The sequence below is a fragment of the Anomaloglossus baeobatrachus genome, chromosome 5 (assembly GCF_048569485.1).
Source record: "Anomaloglossus baeobatrachus isolate aAnoBae1 chromosome 5, aAnoBae1.hap1, whole genome shotgun sequence".
NCBI lineage: Eukaryota > Metazoa > Chordata > Amphibia > Anura > Aromobatidae > Anomaloglossus > Anomaloglossus baeobatrachus.
The window spans coordinates 431,507,572-431,524,341 of record NC_134357.1 but is presented as its reverse complement, the minus strand read 5'-3'; the positions used below and the strand labels follow the sequence as shown (position 1 = coordinate 431,524,341).

Sequence of the window (16,770 nt, the reverse complement as noted above, 5' to 3'; positions counted from 1 at the left end):
TAGAGACTTGGATGCCTGGATGTCAGCTGCCAAACTCTGAGAGTCAGTTGGCACACGCGGCTGGGACTGATTGTTTAGTGGGTTTTCTGGAATCAGATGGACTGAGAACACCACGGCAATTACCCCTCCTCAGGTTGGCAAGATTAGTCTGGCGACAAGCCAAGAGGGTGGCACACTTCGAAGGGGTGGTGGCGGAACCCCCATTATGGGGGAATAGCCACTTCCATACTCTGAGAGATCACCCCTCGGCGCAATTCTGGGCCACTCACAGCGTCAGTGCATTAGGTGATCTTTTTGTCCCGGGAACCACAACCTTCAAGTCCTTTGAACAAATCCAGATTGAATATAATGTTCCAAGATCACAGTTTTTAGATACCTGCAGATTCGCACAGCGATTCAATCCCACATACAGAAAATTGGAGTGAGGAAATTGATATCATCACTTCCTATGATAGGTATTCTAAAATCACAAGGACCTCGAGGCCTAATCTCAGCTATATATACTTACCTGTTGTCGGTGGGGGTGGAATCGGACCTCTTGCCAGCCCAGGATAGATGGAAATCTCTAATTCCCTCTCTACAGGGAGAGGAATGGGAAGAGATATTGGAATCTCCGACTGCGGTATCCCCGTCGGTTAATAATAAGTTGATTCAATGCTACATTATCCACCAGGCATACCTTACTTGAACTCGATTATTTAGTATGGTCCATTCTCGTACATCGGAGTGCCCGAGGTGTCATCTCTCAGGGGCAAATTTCATACATATGATTTGGAGCTGTCCCAATATATCTTCGTACTGGCGGGGAGTGGCATCTCTGCTGACATCGATTGTGTCGATTCCTGTTTTGTGTGACCCTTTGATATGCCTGTTTGGGGTGGTGGAGGAAGAGTCCTGGGATCATTACATGACAATATTCCTCAGAGAGGCATTGTTTCTGGCTAGGAAATTAATAGCTCTGAGGTGGATGGGAGATTCTAATCCAACTGTGTGGTCCTGGGTTAAACTAGTCAATGCAACCATAGTCTATGAGCGAGTGGTATATTATAATAGGGGGTGCCCGGGAAAATTTAACAAAATCTGGGGTTTGTGGAATTCTTCTCCAGACACACTTGCGGAGGTTTGAGGGAGATTATGTGGATAATGGTGGTTCCCGTTAGATGTTGGGATATGAAACACTGTCCAATGGTATATTGAGGTATAATAATGCAATGTGGCTGTTGTTGTTGTTCTTTCTTCCTTTTTCTATTCCTCTTTCTATCTTGTTTTCAAAATATGGTCATGCTGATGGATAGAGCTGTTCTTATGCTCAATATAAATTTAGATATATATGCAAACGATAAGAAGTATGGATAATAACATTGTTCTATCTTAAGTGCTAAAGATATTATGACTTCATTGTTATATTCAAATATTACTATCTATATAGTGAGCTATCTTTATATGGCAAATGTCAGTTGTACCATGTTTGAAATTGTTAGTAAAACGAAGTTAAAAAAAATAAATGAAGATAATAATACCAAAGAATTTGTGATTGCAATCATTTTCAAGAAGAAACTGAGTATTATCTGACAGAATTGCAGGGGTGCCAATACTTTTGGCCAGCACTATTTGCTAAGTTGCTTCATTTGTATGCAAAAATGCACAGAACCTTGAGTTTTATGGTGAAGTGAAGCCAAGTGTTCAGTTCTATGATTAATGTAGTAGACAAGGCATATGCTAACAGTGATATCTAGTAAACAAGTCTGTCATCTATAGTTTCCTGTTTCTACACCATCAGCTGCAAGCATATAACTGATCATAAAGAGGGGGTAAAGCCGATGATCTCCAATAAATCACCAGATCTTTCACATCTCCTATGGTGAAGGCTAATGGTTTTCCTTTAAACGTACTGAGCACAACAGCAGCTGTAATATTCTGCTATATTTTTGTTGTGGTAGTTAACAATTGCATTATATGGTAATTTTAAGCCAGACTCCAACCTCTTCAAAGTAAGCAACACCAAAATTGACGTCTTGTCTTCCAGTAACACAATTTATTTATAATAGATGAGCTGTTCTTCCAATCATGCCCAGTTTTCCTCTCTGAACCCGGGACACGTACACCCGACTTTAGATGTTCAATGCGAGTGAACAAAGCCGAGCGCATGTGTGAGATTTCCGGGAGCTGGTGGTGACGCCAGCTCATGGAAGTCATGGAAAGATGGATGACTAGTTAAGGGAACTAACACCCCATCGACTAGTCACAGGCCTAATTGTCATAGGCAGTGGATTTTTTAAATCCTTCTTTTAAACATTGATTTTAGTGAATAACATCATACAGGGCTGGTTAGGGAGGAAATTTTGTCATATAGATATGAATGCTGCTTGGCTCAAGGGCATAGGGGACCTGGCAGATTTAGTAGTATCTACTATGGTATGATAACGCTTCATGGCAATTGTCCTTGGATATGAACATCACTCTGTGAACTGTCCACCAGTCTACAATACACGTGACGTCATATTTATTATGTGCTATATCTTGTCTACCATAAATGTATAAACAAAGACTCGGATCCACAATTTCAGTAACTCTTCTTTTTTTTAATAAGATTAACTTAACCAGGAAAATGTAACATCTTAAAAAAGGGAAACAAAATAGAAAACATGAAAATATCTCGCCGAGGCATGAACTTTACAAAGAAAGTGTGATTAGGCTGACATGTCAATGTAATACTGAATGATGTGCTGGCCGCATGTCCATAATGATGTCGCCATGCACAGCGTCTCGCTGCAATATACAGCCTCATACAAGTTTCCTTCCAGTGTCTTTCAGCGACACCCACTTTGTTTTGCGTGTGTATCCTTGAGCTTGATTCTCTCCCCATAAGGGGCTGATCAGTCCCCAGATATGCGCAGTGAACTCATCGCCATTCCATCCTACATTAGGAAGGGTAGCAGACAATCCCTCCATATCGCCCACAACCACTCTCCGCATAAATGGCTGAGCGCCAAGCGCCCAACTTCTCAACTGAACGCCATTGCTCCTCATGGAACATGTTCAGTGGTTAACTGCAAAGTAAGACCATACTTCCAGCAGGAAAGCGTTTACGGTCTGTGATACCTGGAGAAGAGAAACATACACTTAATATCTCAAACAAGCAAACAAATTCTACATACCCGAAATTTATTATTATTCATGCAACACCATTTTTCTAAACCAAAATTGCAGATGTACAATTTCCTTGCTCTAATTCACATATAGAGCTAAAAGGGGCTCTCCAAGAATGTAACTAAATGGCCACCGTCACACAATTGAAACGGCGACACTTCCTAATGATGCATACATACACATGTCCCTCTATGTTATTGTAGATTTTTCTAGTGCTGCTAGTAAGCAAATGAGATAACATTGTTTTTTGTCATTTGGCTACTAAGTGTACGGACCTGTAGCACCAATATGCTGTCCTCATGAAGAGCAGCATATTAGCTGACTGATACAGTTAAAACATTCAATTTTAGTTTGTGTCCCCTTGTCACAATGGACAAGGCCATATTGACGTCTAGAGTCCAAAAAATGTCAGGCAAACTCCATTACATACAGTTATTTCCAGCCCTCCATTGTATGCCTGTATATTTTTCACACATACCTGGTCAAGTGTTTGCTTGAGGCGTGCACTTCCATCTCATTGCTTTTATACTCATTAAGTTCTTTACGAATGGCAGCCTGCAAAAATAGCATAGAAATATCGGTAAATGAAATATCTAACATATAGCAGGTACAGGATAAGGAGGATAAAGTGTACAGATGGCAGAAACCTGCAAACATCCTATTCTTCAGCCCCGCTGAAGGCTGTATAAAAGGTAACATTACAAGGATCCCCTAACACTATTTACTATGTATATATTATACTATATATCATTGAGTACTTCAGAGTTGCAGTATCTTGCGATTAACCCACCAGCAAATCTAATGCATCTTGCATAAGTGCGGTCTCCTAGACGTAGTATAGCCAAATTATATCCCATTGCTTGTACCTTGTCTGCTGCTGATAATCTCGTCCACGGCTTGTCTGCTCGTCTATCATAATCCTGAGCTTTCGCCACCTCCACGTAATCACTAAATCGTATCAGAATTTTTCTCTCTCTCAGTTCATCGACCGTCGGACGTTGATTGAGCTATAAGGGGAAAAAAGGTAGAGATTGCATATTATTATGACTCATGTGGTGTCTACATCAAAACCAGGTGATAGGATTTCCTAAATAAAGGGAATGTAAAAAATGACTGTAAGGCCCCTTCACACATCCGTGCAAAAACCAAACGTTTTGCATGGTCTGTGGTGTAGGTGCGTATGTCGTCCGTGTGTGTGTGTGTGTGTGTTCCCTTGGCCTGTTTGTGTGCTATCCATGTGACATCCAGATAGCACACAGACAGTACAAACTTGTATACTTACCTGTCTCCGGCGCTGCTGTCTCTGCTGCTGCTGTCACACTTGCTTCTGGGTCTGCAGGCAGTGCAGTGAATATTCATGAGGTATAATGAGCGGGCCCAAAAGCAAGTGTGACAGACGCGCTGGAGATAGCAGCGACGGAGACAGGTAAGTACAAAAATACATTTATTTTTAAGTGACGTGTTTCCTCCGATACGTGTCACACTGATGTTACGCAGATCATATCAGTGTGACATCCGTGCTGCTGGCAGAAAATGGACATGTCGCCGTGTGTGCCAAAACACGGATATATGTGCAATCCCATTGATTTTAATGGATCTCTGTGTCTCCGGTACATGTGAAAACGAACTTCAGTTGTACCAGAAACACGGATATGTGAAGGAGGCCTAACATTGTGCTCAATGTATATGGTAAACCTTAAGCGGGCTTTACACGCTACTATATCGTTAATGAATTATCGTCGGGGTCACGTTGTTTGTGACGCACATCCGGCATCATTAACGATATCGCAGTGTGTAAAACTTAAGAGCGATCTGAAACGATCGCAAAAAAGGGCAAAATCGTTTGCCGTGGAGAGGTCGTCCTGAAATAAAAAATCGTTTTCTGCTTTTTAGCGATGTTTGTCGTTCCTGCGGCACCACACATCGCTGTGTGTGACACCGCAAGAGTGACAAACATCTCCTTACCTGCATCCACCGGCAATGAGGAAGGAAGGAGGTAGGCGGGATGTTTACGTCCCGCTCATCTTTGCCCCTCTGCTTCTATTGGACGGCTGTCGTGTGATGTCGCTGTGACGCCGCACGACTCGCCCCCTTAGAAAGGAGGCGGTTCGCCGGCCAGAGCGACGTCGCAGAGCAGGTATGTGCATGTGACGCTGCCGTAGCGATAATGTTCGCTACGGCAGCGATCACCACATATCGCCCGTACGACGGGGCCGGGTGTTATCACGCTCGACATCGCTAGCAATTGCTGGCGATGTCGCAGTGTATAAAGCCCGCTTTATTCTAACGGCTAGGGGTTTGGAAGCCTAAAATGAAAGCAGCTGGGAACTATATAGATAAGCAGATATATATCTAATATGTATATAGCGGTTGACATCCTGGTGTAGCAGCATTGTGTCCAATGTAATCCACCACTATTCAGGTTTTGCCATGGAAAAAATGCAGCATTTTATAGTATCAACATAGAGGTGATATTTTTGAATTCTGCTTATTTTTCCAATCTGCAGCATGTCAATTCATTTTTGTAACATTTTTCACCCATTTAAGTGAATGTGAAAAAAAACTAAGAAACCTTCATATTCTAAGCAGAATTTTTCCTGGTTTTTTTACAGCTAAAAAATCTGCTGTATCTTCTAAATATGTGCACACAGCCTAAATGCAATCTATATGTGTACGCTCACACGAGCGTATGAATCGGACGAGTGAAATGCAAGAAAATCTTGCATTGCAGTCGGACCAATGTTAGTCAATGAGGCAGAGCAGTTGGTCAGCTTTTTTCTCATCCAGATTCTGGATGAGAAAAAAGTCGCAACATGCGATTTGTTGCCAAAATCGTGCGAGACTCGCCAATACAAGTCAATGGGTACGAGCAAAAAACGGACGCCACATGGACAGCACACGCACCATCCTAGTGACGTCTGTTTTTAAAGATACAATTCTATCATGTAACACAAAACACTGTAAATGGTCCTGTAAATGACTAACAGCTGCTGAGAAAAAAATGGATTGCACCCGGACAGTACACTGAGAGCACACGGATGACAAGTGAGAAAAAAAATTGTCCTACTCTCCTGGACGAGAAAGGGACCGTTTTTTCATACGCTTGTGTGACTTCAGCCTATGGTTGACATTCGGCTCAAACTGGGTGCTCTATACTAGAGATGATCCCACAGATGTACATGTAAACACTATCAGGCGGGAGTCACAGATGTGTTTACGGAGAAGAGTTTTCCTAATTGTCACAGTAGCTTTCTGCTGGATCATTACAAATTAATTGCTAACAGTTTGCCTATTGTTATTGGTCACACGGTTTCTGCAAAAAAATAAGGAAACCAATTAGCAATTAATTTCTAATGATGCAGCAGAGATCCACTGCAACTTTTAGGAAGACGTCTATCAGCAGACGCACATGCCCCAAACCCTTGTGTAACCCCATAGGAGCCATAATAAGGGAGCACTCACCTTTCTGGTTAACCTTTGTTTGATTTCTCTTCTTTCCTCTTGTTCTATCTGGTCATTTCTTTCTGTGAAGGGAAGGAGATAATGATAAGTTCTCTTAGGGTACTTTCACACATCCGGATTTTTGCTCTGCGGCACAATACGGCGTTCTGCAGAAAAACCGCAACCGGCTTTTGTAACGCCGATTGCGGTTTTTTTTTGCATTGACTTACATTAGTGCCGCATTGTGCCGTAGGGGCTTGCGTTCGGTCCGGTTTTTGCCGCATGCGGCAGATTTAGCCGATGCGGCGGCCGGATCGAACGTACCCTGCAACGTTTTTTGCTCCGGCAAAAAACACCGCATCGCGCCGCATCCGGCCGCTGCGGCGCATTTTTCAATGCATCCCTATGGAGGCCGGATGCGGCGCGATGCGGAAAAAAACCGCATCCGGTCGCCGCATGCGGTATTTTCCACTGCGCATGCTCAGTAGCATGCCGCAACCGGAAAAAACCGGACCGGCCGCATGTAAAAACTGATGCAAAGGATGCGGTGTTTTCACCGCATCCGTTGCATAGTTTTCACAGCCGGATTGAGCCGCAGGGCTCAAACCGGATGTGTGAAAGTAGCCTAAGGCTACTTTCACACATCCGGTTTGAGCCCTGCGGCTCAATCCGGCTGTGAAAACTATGCAACGGATGCGGTGAAAACACCGCATCCTTTGCATCAGTTTTTACATGCGGCCGGTCCGGTTTTTTCCGGTTGCGGCATGCTACTGAGCATGCGCAGTGGAAAATACCGCATGCGGCGACCGGATGCGTTTTTTTCCGCATCGCGCCGCATCCGGCCTCCATAGGGATGCATTGAAAAATGCGCCGCAGCGGCCGGATGCGGCGCGATGCGGTGTTTTTTGCCGGAGCAAAAAACGTTGCAGGGTACGTTCGATCCGGCCGCCGCATCGGCTAAATCTGCCGCATGCGGCAAAAACCGGACCGAACGCAAGCCCCTACGGCACAATGCGGCACTAATGTAAGTCAATGCAAAAAAAACCGCAATCGGCGTTACAAAAGCCGGTTGCGGTTTTTCTGCAGAACGCCGTATTGTGCCGCAGAGCAAAAATCCGGATGTGTGAAAGTACCCTTAGGCTCATCTGAAACATGAACCAAGATATACCGAAATATAGGAGACTGATGACTATGGCAAGAACAGGTGAGTACAGTACGCTTACGGTATATTAGTGGAGCTCAGTACTGGGGAAGAAACTCTAGTTTAGTATATGACAGGAAGCCTTCATGGACCTGGTGTATAGAGACAAAATTGGGGCCTTACAGAACATATAAATCCTAGATTGATCACTTTATTTTTTATAATAATTAGGTCCATCTCTACTCACTGGGGGAAATTCGGTGCACAAGATAATTATTTTTCTTATACCTCAGATGTTTAGAAGTGCCTTATGCCAAGGTTCTGTTCACGCAGGTGCATTTTTGGTGCGTTTTTGGTCATTAAAGCTAACTTTATCGAAACGTACTGTAGACAAATGACACACCAAAAACAGCAAAAATGCAGCTTCTTTACTGCAAAGAGATCAGATTTTGTTATTAAAAAAAGCACTAAAAATGCCCAGTGTGAACAAAGCCTAATACATAGAGCCATATGCCATTATATTTTTCCGGACAGGGACGACCTTGGCCACAACTAATTATGGCTGGCCTTTTTGTGAACCCTGGGTGGGGGGATGGCGGTGTTGCTTTTGTAGCAGGGACTTTTCCAGGGAGACACGGCTCCTTCCTGTAGCAGCACGAGCCTCCACACAACGCCTCTGCTTTACTGCTATATATAGCTCTTGCTGCAGTGCTGGTGGGTGGAATACATTATCTGCTGTAGGATTGTAGTAAACGAGACTGCTATTTATAGAGCTGTCAGCTAAATAAAGATTCAGGTCAGTGTTACGAGGACTGCCTAAAAAATTCCGGGGATTCCATATTTAGGAATTGAGCAAGGGGAAACCCCTGGAATCATTCTGTAAAATCACCCAAATACATAGCTTTCTTATGGAATAACCTGTGTTGTGCAGCTGGGATCAGCACTATGTATAGGGCCATGTTGTACGGAGATACTAAATATTTTTCTTATGGTCTGTACACTCTGTAAAGTATCCTTATTTTCCTCCATGTACCTTAGTTCCTGACAATATTTCATCTGCCGCCCCATGTAATGCTTTATTTTACGATGTGGTGGGGGAGGTAGTTTTATTACAGTAATGACAGACATCTTGCCATACAGATGTATGTATCATGATTAGCTCTATATGATTATTGTTCAATATCTATTATACTTTTTTTATGCAGGCGTGTTGTTAAAATCACGAATTCACTACGTGGGGTATTGCTGTGGTCCTTGACACTACTGGTACCTGTGCGAGAAGAGCTTGTCACTTTGTATTATGCAGGCTCATTCCAAGAACAATCTAAACATCGCGTGCCTTATACAACTAATTGATACAAAGGCAAGGACATGCAGATCGCAATTAAAGCTTTTGTGGGGGTTGGTATAGAACAAGACATTTGTAAACATCAAAGTGGTCCTCTTCCAGCTAACTTGGCATCATTCTTTCTATCCAAAATAATAAGGTATGTAGTGGAATGCAGAAGCACCAGAGGACTCCCCTTTTTTTGCTCATTGTGTTTCCTCAAATATGCAAGTGGCTTAGCTAGTCTATCATAATTCTTCTCCTGGAGAGAATAATATTATACACAAGGAACAAATTACAAGCTACTAGATATAGATGCTAGCTTACCCTGACTACAACCAGGGAAGGATTATAAAGCAGGGAGGAGGCAGCATGAGCTAATGACTACTGTCTGGTCATCATCTCCAAGGAACATGTGTTTACAATGGATTTTACATCTATGCTCTCAGGAACAGTGTTATGTTTCTAGGGTGTAAAGGCAAGACTCCTGGGTGAACACAGAGCAGCTCACAGATGGCCATTCACAAGAGAACAGAAGATTTATTTATTTATTTGGGCTTTTTTTTCAAGGACGAGCCAGGATTTAGCTGGAAGCTATGTTACTTCCCTTTTGGATACATGGCTTCAGTATCATAATTACTAGAAGCTTTGATTTTAGTTCATAGATCATATGGAAAGCTATCACAACATAGCCTTCTCCTAGTTACAGGTGGAGAAACGAAGTAACGTGTAGAGGAGGACAGTGGAATTTAGGAGTCATTCCTGAGCTCTGGATCTATTATTCAAGTAGTTAAATATAATGGATGGCGATAAGGCAGACAATCATATAGGTTTCTCTTTATATTGGAATATTAATAATCTTATACCGGGTGTAATACCCAGGCCACAAGGAAAGAACCCATGTGGCTCATATTCAAAAATAAGATTGTTTACACCCGAGCATACATACTGGCTAGATATCTTGCAAACTACAGGAGGAGTTAAAAGAAGACAGAAACTAGTATTAGCTGTATACAAGATGGCAGGATAGGGTAAGTGACATCATATAGAAATGTACTAATATGCTTAATCTGCTATATTTGGATGCTTCCTAACCCATACACATTACTTCATACACCTCACCTAGTACTTATACTACCACAGCCACTGCCGGACTGGGCTGCCAAGGACTCACCAGTAATATTGAATCTGGGGGCCACTGTTTAGTTACATATAAATATTACATTACCGTCATTCACAAATTTACTTACGCGTCTATATAATAGTAAACTGGGTAGTTTGTTAATTCAAACACACAGCATCTTATAATTGATTTAAGTGTATTTTGCCAACTACTCATATATAGGGGGGGTGGATTACACCTGCATTGAGGCCCACCTGGAAATTTACCTGTTCCCCTGTGGGACAGTCCGAGCCTAAAACCTCTCCTCCAATAACTTAGTATTTAGGTTAACATAAAATATATACACTTTCCATCATACAAGTGACAGAGAAATATAATGCTATACTTACGCTTCAGTATATTCCTTCTCTCCAGTTCTTCTACAGCTGGTCTTTGGCTCAGTCGCCTGCGGAAAAACACCATAATCACGTTTTGAACCATGCTGGTAGATGGAGAAGTCTTAGACACAAGAAAGCTGTAGTAATTGTGCCGTGCAGATAGATCCAGTGATGGAGCTGGGAGCAGACAGTGATATTTGGCTACAGGTGTCGGGAGCTGCGAGTCTCTCTCGGAGTCCCCTTGTAGTGAAGCTGCTGCTTAGCAATGTGTGGTGTTCCCAGCACAGACACACTGGCAGGCTTCTATACTGCTCCATGCTCACTCCCACCTGCACCGCCTGGCCAATCCACAATCTCTGCACATAATTAATGAGGCTTTCCCCCTTACTATTCCTTCCCCTCCCGTCTCTGTACTGTACATCCACAATCTTACAAGAATAAGCACAAAGTGTCTTCTTCACACCAGTTCCAAGTGTTATTACCTTCTAGTTTACTAGTACACTTATGCCATTTACTAAAAAACCTCATAAATATTTCATCATTAGATACAAAAGTTTCTTAAAAGCTAATGGCACACAAAGTCTAAATTATTGTGACGCAGCCTAAGATGCTGAGGTTATGCTATAGAGATGCTTTTGAGACAGGGAAACAAAGTCTTCAGTGACCACATCACAAGGAATGCTAAAGCAAGACAGCTCCCCGTATATCAGCTGTTTACACTTTTGAGTGTTATACTGTGGGATTAGGGTATTGGAGATTTCTGAAATCACGCTTACATTTTGAGACATAATGGCATCTTCTCATGTGGAAGATTGTGGCTTTACTTGCTGTGGCCCAACATCTGTTCTATACATGCACATTGATATCTGCAAGATCCATTCAGTTGAAATTGAAGGATTCCTAAAATATCTCCAAACTATGGGATAGGGAATACACATATCAATTGCTGAAGATCCGACCATTGGGACTCAAGCTCAGGGCTGTGGAACCCTGGAGTTCTATGGAAAGATTCTTTTTTAAAACCAGATATTTTTTATTATTGTTTACAGATACAGTATCATATAAATACATACAAACAATAGGGTTCAAGCAGAGCCTTTGAGTTACATACATTAAGGGAAATAATCCATGAACCATTCTACTAACTTGTTTTCCAAGGAGACACCCAGCAAAACACTAATGTTCATTTATAAAATTTACATTTATTTGTTGCTTGCATACTCAATAGTAAATGCAGCTTCAGAAAGTTATATCTGGCAATCCAATAGACCAGCGATTCCTATTCTTTCTTACCTCGAGAGCCACATTCAGCTTTAAAATAGGGTTGTGTGCCACATCCAGAGCCCCCACGAATACTGACATTCAGCTCCTTCCTCCCCCACACTAGCGACTCCCCCGTAATTGGTATAATAGCCAAATCTTCAGCACAAAAATGACAATAAGGCAGTATATTGGCATCTATGGGTTCCCAACTTACCCTTATTAGGTATTTTTGTATAAAGCACTCCCACCATACTATCGGACCACGCTTCAAGCACCCCCTATAAGTGACAGTATCATCCTAAATCCAGCTTAGCACTTGCGTAATTTATCTCTCCAACCCCTAGGCCAGAAGGTGCGCATCCAAGTCTGCTCTTCTGTGTGGGACTACTCAAACTTGTCACCATTTTGGTACCTCTTCATAGCTATTTGCTAGATCTGGTGCTAATGCACCAGGTCCACAGACATTCACGAGCCACACATCATGATCCTGCAAGCCACATATGGCTTCTGAGCTACAAGTTGGGGATCTCTGCCATAGACAATGAGTGAAGTGGAAGTCAAGCATGTGTTCCTCCGTTCCATTCAAGATGTGGCTCTGCAGAGACCTGTTATCAGCTTCCAGAGCTGACATCCCGATGAATATTTTGAGAATTACCCTTTAATGGAACAAACCTGTTATAAATTAATCTAGCCAAAGGCTGGCCATGCTATCTTAAGGTGGCTTTACACACTGCAACATCGCAAACGACATCGCTGTAACGTCACCGGTTTTGTGACGTAATAGCGACCTCCCCAGCGACATTGCAGTGTGTGAAACACATCAGCGACCTGGCCCCTGCTGTGAAGTTGCTGATCGCTACAAATCGTTCAGGACCATTCTTTGGTCCTTTGTTTCCCGCTGTGCAGCATGATCGCTAGAAAGTCTCAGTGTGTAAAGGGGACTTTACAGCAACTTCGTTAGCGACTTCCCTTTCAAAAAGCTGCTTTACAACGTCCCCAATGACTAGCTAGGTCGTTCTGCAGGTCCGGATCGCTGTTGCGTCGTTGGCCAGGTTTGCCTGTTTGACAGCTCACCAGCGACTCACCAGAGACTTTGTAGCGATCCCGGCCAGGTCGGGATCGCTGGTGGGATCGCTAGAAAGTCTCAGTGTGTAAAGGGGCCTTTAGTGAGACTAGTCGACCATCTAATGTGTCTGGTGGCCTCTCAACTCTCCTCACAGCAGCTATAAAAGGCTTAGAATTGGGCAGATAGATTACAATGCCCCAAATACTTTTGTTCCCAGGGAAGATAAGGTGCCACCAGAGGATTCTGAAGAGGACAGCAACTTACACCTCTTAATGAGAATATTTGCACCCAAACACAGCGTTCATATGTAGGGAAGGTTGGGATCGATAGCTGTTAGCCAAAGGAGTGGGGCCACTTTAAAATTAATCTAGATGTTTGTGATACAGAAGAAGCAACCTATTTGCAAATAAAAAATCTTCTTACATAATGATACATTACTATCATTTTTTTTCTAGTAGTTATTTTTTTGTCTAAATAATTCCCAAAATATAAATAAATATTAATAAGCTTATAGGAACCCTACAAAGGGAATAGCATTTGTTTGTTTTTTTATTGGAGTGTTTTGTTTAATCAATTACCGGTATACTAATACACACTGGAGACCCTGCAAACTATGTCCTAGAGCTCATCTTTTGTCTAAAGGTGGCTTTACACGCTGCGACAGCGATGTCGCTAGCGTTCGTACCCGCCCCCGTCATTTGTGCGTCACGGGCAAATCGCTGCCCGTGGCGGACAAAATCGCTAGTACCCGTCACACATACTTACCTTCCTAACGACGTCGCTGTGGCCGGCGAACAGCCTCTTTTCTAAGGGGGCAGTTTGTGCGGCATCACAGCGACGTCACACGGCAGGCGGTCAATAGAAGCGAAGCGGCGGAGAGCAGTCGCATGAAAGTCACGCCCACCTCGTTGCCGGAGGACGCAGGGACGGTGTTTTTCGTCGTTCCTGGGGTGTCACACGTACCGATGTGTGCTGCCTCAGAAACGACGAACGACCTGCGTCCTGCAACAGCAACGATATTTGGGATTTGAACGACGTGTCAACGATCAACGATTAGGTGATTATTTTTGATCGTTAGCGGTCTCTCGTACGTGTCACACGCAACAACTTCGCTAACGAGGTCAGATGTGCGTCACGAATTCCGTGACCCAATGACATCTCGTTAGCGATGTCGTTGCGTGTAAAGCGGCCTTTACTCCTCTCATCCATCATTGTTTTTTAGTCGCTTGGAGTTTGGTTTCTTACATTTTTACGTTTGTATACAGATTACACTTAATTAGAAATCTTTTATAAGGCAGTGGATGGCAGTGTGAGTTAAGCAACGCTCGATCTTGCTGTTTTTCAAAGACATTATTACCATGTGATTTTTTTTATTATTATTTTAGTGACAAGGTTGCAGCAGTATCAACGGAAAACTACAGACTTCAGAAAAGTAATAGAATTATGTGCAGCTCAAGAGAAAATCTCAGTTACACAACCTGGATCTTTTCAGTAATCCTCTAAAGTTTTATCGTGCTTCAAAGCCAAGACAGGCATAATAGGGCTGGAGGTGTGAAACAAACAGTCAATTCCATTAATCCAGAAACACTTATAATCTGGGTTCCAAAAAATCCCTGAATTTGTGCTAGTGTTCCTAGAAGAATTGATGCTGTTTTGAAGTCAAAGGGTGGTTACATCGCATTCCATATTGCTAATTGATGGAACTATTAACACTTCTATTATTGAAAGCTTTCTTTTGCACAGGAATATATATACAAACCATTTTTTCATGTACGTATTAAAGGGGTGGTTTGCTCCCCGTGTGCCGTGTTTGTGGCACATGCGTGTTCTCCGTGTGTTATACGTAATAACACACAGAGAACGGAAAGTCCTGCCTTACCTGATTCTTCCGGAGCTGTCTGTGGTGCTGAATGACAGTGTCCGGCACAGGCCACGCCCCGCTGACGCTGCTTCCGGCCCCCAGTGAAGAAGATGCATTGTTCAAATTCACTGGGTGTCGGATGCAGGTGACAGCCGCGGCAGAGACTGCAGGGCTGGTGGAGGCGAGTATGTGTTTTTTTATTTTTACCATGACACGTGTGTTTCTCCAGCGCATGTCACGTGGGCCCGCATCCACACTACATCCGTGTGGTACGTGTGCGGGCCGTGTGACACCCGTGCTGCCAGGGAAAAACGGACATGCCTCCGTATGGAGCACACAGGCTCACGTCTGCTCCGCACGGAGGCACGGGCCACTGGCTGAACACGTGCGTGCACATAAACCCATTGATTTTAATGGGTTTACGTGTGCCCGTGTCTCCGGTACATGCGGAAACGGACCTAGCACGTACTGGAGACACGTGCGTGTGAAGGGGGCCTTAAACTGTATGACTTAGGTCAAACGTTTTGGATATCCTTCCACAAGCTTCTCACAATAGTTGGTAGGAATTTGGGCCCATTCCTCTTGACAGAATTGGTGTAAGCCAGGTTTGTAGGTTGCCTTTCTCACACTGGCCTTTTCAGCTTTGCCTATAAATTTTCAATAGGATGGAGATCAGGTCTTTGTGATGGCCACTCCAAAACATTGACTTTGTTATCCTTAAGCCACTTTGTAACCAGTTTGACAGTATGCTGTGGGTCATTGTCCATTTGGAAGACCTATTTCTGCCCAAGCTTTAAGTTCCTGGCTAATGTCTTGAGATGTTGTTTCAGTATTGCCACATAATCTTTCCTCATAATCCCATCTATTTTGTGAAATGCACCAGTCCCTCCTACAACAAAACAACCCCACAACATGATGCTGCCAAACCCATGTTTCACAGTTGGGATGGTCTTCTGAGGCTTCAAAGCTTCTCCATTTTTCCTCCAAATGTAACCTTGGTCATTATGGCCAAAAAAATTAAATTTTAGTTTCATCAGACCACATGCCATGTCTCCAAACATTAAGGTCTGTGTTCCTGTGTGCATTTGCCAACATTAAGCTGGCTTTTTTTATGTTTCTTTTGGAGTAATGGCTTCTTCCTGGCAGAGTGGCCTTTCAGCCCATGTTGATACAGTACTTGTTTCATTGTGAATAATGACAGAATCTTACCAGATTCCGCCAGCATCTTCACAAGGTCTTTTGCTTATGTTCTTGGGTTGATATGCACATGTCTGACCAAAACACATTCATCTCTGGTACACAGAACCCGTCTCCTTCCTGCGCAACATGATGGCTGAACATTCCAATCTTGTTTTTACTTGTATATACAGTTAGGTCCAGAAATATTTGGACAGTGACACAATTTTCGCGAGTTGGGCTCTGCATGCCACCACATTGGATTTGAAATGAAATCTCTACAACAGAATTCAAGTGCAGATTGTAACGTTTAATTTGAAGTTTGGAACAAAAATATCTGATAGAAATTGTAGGAATTTTACACATTTCTTTACAAACACTCCACATTTTAGGAGGTCAAAAGTAATTGGACAAATAAACCAAACCCAAACAAAATATTTTTATTTTCAATATTTTGTTGCGAATCCTTTGGAGGCAATCACTGCCTTAAGTCTGGAACCCATGGACATCACCAAACGCTGGGTTTCCTCCTTCTTAATGCTTTGCCAGGCCTTTACAGCCGCAGCCTTCAGGTCTTGGTTGTTTGTGGGTCTTTCCGTCTTAAGTCTGGATTTGAGCAAGTGAAATGCATGCTCAATTGGGTTAAGATCTGGTGATTGACTTGGCCATTGCAGAATGTTCCACTTTTTTGCACTCATGAACTCCTGGGTAGCTTTGGCTGTATGCTTGGGGTCATTGTCCATCTGTACTATGAAGCGCCGTCCGATCAACTTTGCGGCATTTGGCTGAATCTGGGCTGAAAGTATATCCCGGTACACTTCAGAATTCATCCGGCTACTCTTGTC

General features: G+C 43.1%; 1 protein-coding gene across 2 annotated transcripts in view; it reads right to left on the bottom strand.

Moving 5' to 3' along the window:
• Positions 1-2,561: 2,561 nt before the first annotated feature.
• PHACTR3 (phosphatase and actin regulator 3) overlaps positions 2,562-16,770 on the bottom strand; it is a 275,574-nt gene continuing 261,365 nt past the window's right edge. For both annotated transcript variants that reach the window (XM_075350374.1, XM_075350375.1), the window contains exons 9-13: positions 10,572-10,627; positions 6,613-6,674; positions 4,017-4,157; positions 3,629-3,705; positions 2,562-3,102 (exon numbers count right to left, since the gene is read on the bottom strand). In XM_075350374.1, the coding sequence (XP_075206489.1) occupies positions 3,087-3,102; positions 3,629-3,705; positions 4,017-4,157; positions 6,613-6,674; positions 10,572-10,627 (352 nt within the window). In that variant the 3' untranslated portion in view covers positions 2,562-3,086. The remainder of the gene's footprint in view (positions 3,103-3,628; positions 3,706-4,016; positions 4,158-6,612; positions 6,675-10,571; positions 10,628-16,770) is intronic.